This window comes from Rhagoletis pomonella, unplaced genomic scaffold (genome assembly GCF_013731165.1).
Source record: "Rhagoletis pomonella isolate Grant_MI unplaced genomic scaffold, Rhpom_1.0 Rhpom_scaffold_00005, whole genome shotgun sequence".
In the NCBI taxonomy this organism is placed as follows: Eukaryota; Metazoa; Arthropoda; class Insecta; order Diptera; family Tephritidae; genus Rhagoletis; species Rhagoletis pomonella.
Genome location: NW_023458559.1, coordinates 5,515,921 through 5,519,148, shown reverse-complemented (window position 1 = coordinate 5,519,148; position 3,228 = coordinate 5,515,921). Strand labels below are relative to the sequence as shown.

The 3,228-nt window shown below is 36.0% G+C and overlaps 1 protein-coding gene across 1 annotated transcript; it reads right to left on the bottom strand.

The window, feature by feature from the left end:
* Positions 1 to 2,448: 2,448 nt before the first annotated feature.
* On the bottom strand, positions 2,449 to 2,969 carry LOC118739765 (protein cortex). Its single transcript, XM_036471272.1, has 3 exons — positions 2,844 to 2,969; positions 2,534 to 2,780; positions 2,449 to 2,456 (listed from the first exon to the last, which is right to left on the bottom strand). Exons 1-3 carry the CDS (start codon positions 2,865 to 2,867, stop codon positions 2,449 to 2,451), a joined length of 279 nt encoding a protein of 92 aa, XP_036327165.1. The 5' UTR covers positions 2,868 to 2,969.
* Between the last annotated feature and the right edge of the window lie 259 nt (positions 2,970 to 3,228).

The following is a 3,228-nucleotide window of genomic DNA, read 5'->3' as shown; positions in this document are numbered from 1 at the left end:
TTTTTGTGGAAGGTGTAGCAGATTTTCTCCATACAAAAATCTTTTCGAACATACTTTTTTTGGAAGAAAATGCGTGAACGAAAAATTGTCAAAAATCAGCACTTATGTACCTAGCTACTCCAAACTTGCAATTATTATACTAATATTTAAAAAACTGCGTACTCAAACAATTTTTTTTTAAATCTGATTAAACAGTTTTAAATTTCGTTGAACTTAAACAATGTTGCGGGAAAAAAAGAATCGGCTAAGAATCGGCCGATGCCAATGCCGATACTTGCCGATGCCGATGCCGATTAAACGGTAAAATAACATACTATGTATATTCAATGTGCCGGCATATAATATATCCTTATGTATGGGTTTTAAGATTTTGTAACCTGTTAGTTTATTTCTGGAAGATATAATAATCAACAAATAAGAGAGTGTACTTTCGGGCGAAGCTGAACGCCGGCGCCTGTAATAAATATAGCCACTTATTCCAGAACCCGAATTCCCGTAATTCCTAATTCGTAGCTACGTTACGAAAAACGAGAAATCGACATGCTGCAACCCTTGCGGAAATATATGCAGCATTGCCAGCTATCAGTTGTTTTACGAAGACAGCTGAATGAAGGAAAACAAAGTGGAAAGTAATTAAAAAAACTCATGAAGTGCTTATTTATAGTAAAATTGTTTGATTTTACATATTTTTAAGGAAACGATGTATTCTATTGCATTTGCAATTATAGCAGCGAAATAAGAGCGCACTATGGGAATGATTTCACAAAGATATGCGGAGCTGTCGGGCATAGTAACCATGAGCGCATCTATGTCAGCTTCTGGTTGAATTGTTGAACCACAAGCCAGAACTCCTCCTATGCCTGAAGAACTGGTTCTCAATCCAGTTAATGCAATAACAACTTCTTCCAAGCGATTGGAAACATGCACTTTCTTAGGTCCACCACCTGTTGCGCTTGATTCTGCCTTCAGCCGCGCTTAGCGATTATAACCCTTTTTGGAATTCTCCTTTCTTTGTTGCCGGAGAACAGGGGCTTCCGCATGTCAAAGCTATAGAACAATTCTTGTGCATATCACACCGGCTACGCCATACACTGTATTTTTGGGAAGAACCCACATTGATATTTGCAAAAAAAAGTGCACAGGCAAACCGAATTTATTAATAAGCTAGTGTTCGGAAATTTGAAGCATTTATTTTAAATAAAAGTTTGATCCAATGATTACACATGTATGTTAAAGTTTTTGGGTTCGGGTTATGCGTTTGGACACAACAACCGAAAATCATTGTACAAATAACTAAACTGGAACCAAGTTTCTCGATAAGGGGCAACAAAGATTATTTTTTGCTTGTTTATATAAAGCAGAGGATAAAAACATACGTATATGCGAAAGGCGAATATATCTGTTTAAGCTAACACCACTAATATTTCCTGCAAACACACTGATTTACATATTTTATCTCGTCTCCGACACAGAATTACTTTCGTACAAAATTACGCAAAAAAGCTTACTCGTTCGTTTTTAGGCATTGTTACGAATTTCGAAAGTTCGAAAATACGATTCGGATTGCAGCATACTATTTCTACGATTCGTAGGAAAATCCGAATACGAAAGAGTTGCAGAATACGGATGATAGTTTTTGCACTTTTCCGAAAACTACCGTTACATAGTAAGCAGGGTGGTTTTACCCTTATTTCAAACATAGTATGTTCAGTTAGACTTCACGAGATAAAGTTTTGTTGTTATAAGTCGGCGGTACCACGCCCATTTTCTAAAATTCCTCAATAATCTTATTTCTAAGAGCGTCCTCTTTCTTTGGGCGTCCTCAAATTTCGAAATATCAAAGTTTCCAGATTTCTGAAATTTACCGTCATATGAAAAGGGGGCGTAATTTTAGTCCGATTTCAAAAATTTTCAACGCCATTATTTTGTGTATCAAGTACAATAAACATGCCGAGTTTGGTACAAATTCATTAAACGGTTACAGAGATACACATATGTGGTCATAAATGGGTGGTGCCACGCACATTATTCAAAAATTTCAAATATTAATTTTCAATTCATTCGCTTCAGCAATTACTGATTTATCGAAGATTTCGTAAATCTCTAAAATACCGTTATATGGGATGTTGGCGTGGTTATTGCCTAATTTTAAAAGTTTCCAGCCGTTTGGTATGTTTTATCAGGATCACAGTTCCAAGTTATGAGAAATTGGTGAAGCGGTTACTGAGTTATACACATGTAAACATAGGAGGGTGTGGCTAGTGAATAAGCTTCAGTAGTTACTAAAATATCGCAATTTTTGTATTTCTGAAAAGTATCGTTATATGGGAGGTAAACCTGGTTATAGTCCGATATCGCCCATTTGCAACACCATCCATCCTACATTCAAGAAATGTACAGATACCCAGTTTCGTTAAGATATCTTAACAGACAAAAAAATTAACCTGGCTAATTCCCTGGTAGTATGAATGTGTTTAAAAATATGTGGCAGTGTTAAATGTAAATAAATAATATATGTATATTAGATTTTTACCGAAAGTTGAATCAAACCCGGGTGAATCATGCGCGGTTTCAGCAAAAGCCAGCGGCTTCGAACGAGGAATGCAACGCCAATCGAATTCATCTGAATATCCACGGAGACAGCGGAAAGATTTCGCATTCCTTTCTACACATTTATCTACATGATCACTGAGCTGCAATATTCGTTCCTCTTGCAGCTGCAGAGTTTTATTTATAGCAATCTTCAAACTGTTCTGCCTCCAATAGTTGGCTGCGAAACGCTAAATTAGAATTTTTTTATGAAGATCACAACTCATTTTATATTTACATAAATAGGAACTTACCACTTTAAGAACGTCTTTTTCCATAATTTTGGTTGTAAGTTTTAAATTTCTCCTAGGACTTTCAGAAAACCAACGTCGGGGTATAAAGCGGTCTCCATAATATAGTGCAATTATTCCTGGTAATTGATTTCGTCCCTTCAAATAAACATGTGTATGTACATAAGTTAAACAAGCATTATATTACAAGGCTAGCATACATACATACTTAAGTATCTACATACATTAAGCCGTATCACTACCCTCCAGTGAAACCCCAAACTAGTCAGGAAAAATACAAGTTGGCAACTAGAATTTCCTGACTGAAACCGAACTAGTTCGAAAATGACCAGACTTGTACCAAGTACAAAACGATTTATTCATGCCCTGTTTTATTTGAATTCGACAG

Bases quoted from the DNA above. Each gene is read 5' to 3' on its own strand.
- LOC118739765 (XM_036471272.1), bottom strand. From the start codon at position 2,867: ATGGAAAAAGACGTTCTTAAAGTG. The intron at 2,781-2,843 runs GTAAGTTCCTAT...ATTCTAATTTAG, and splicing joins AAAAAGACGTTCTTAAAGTG to CGTTTCGCAGCCAACTATTG.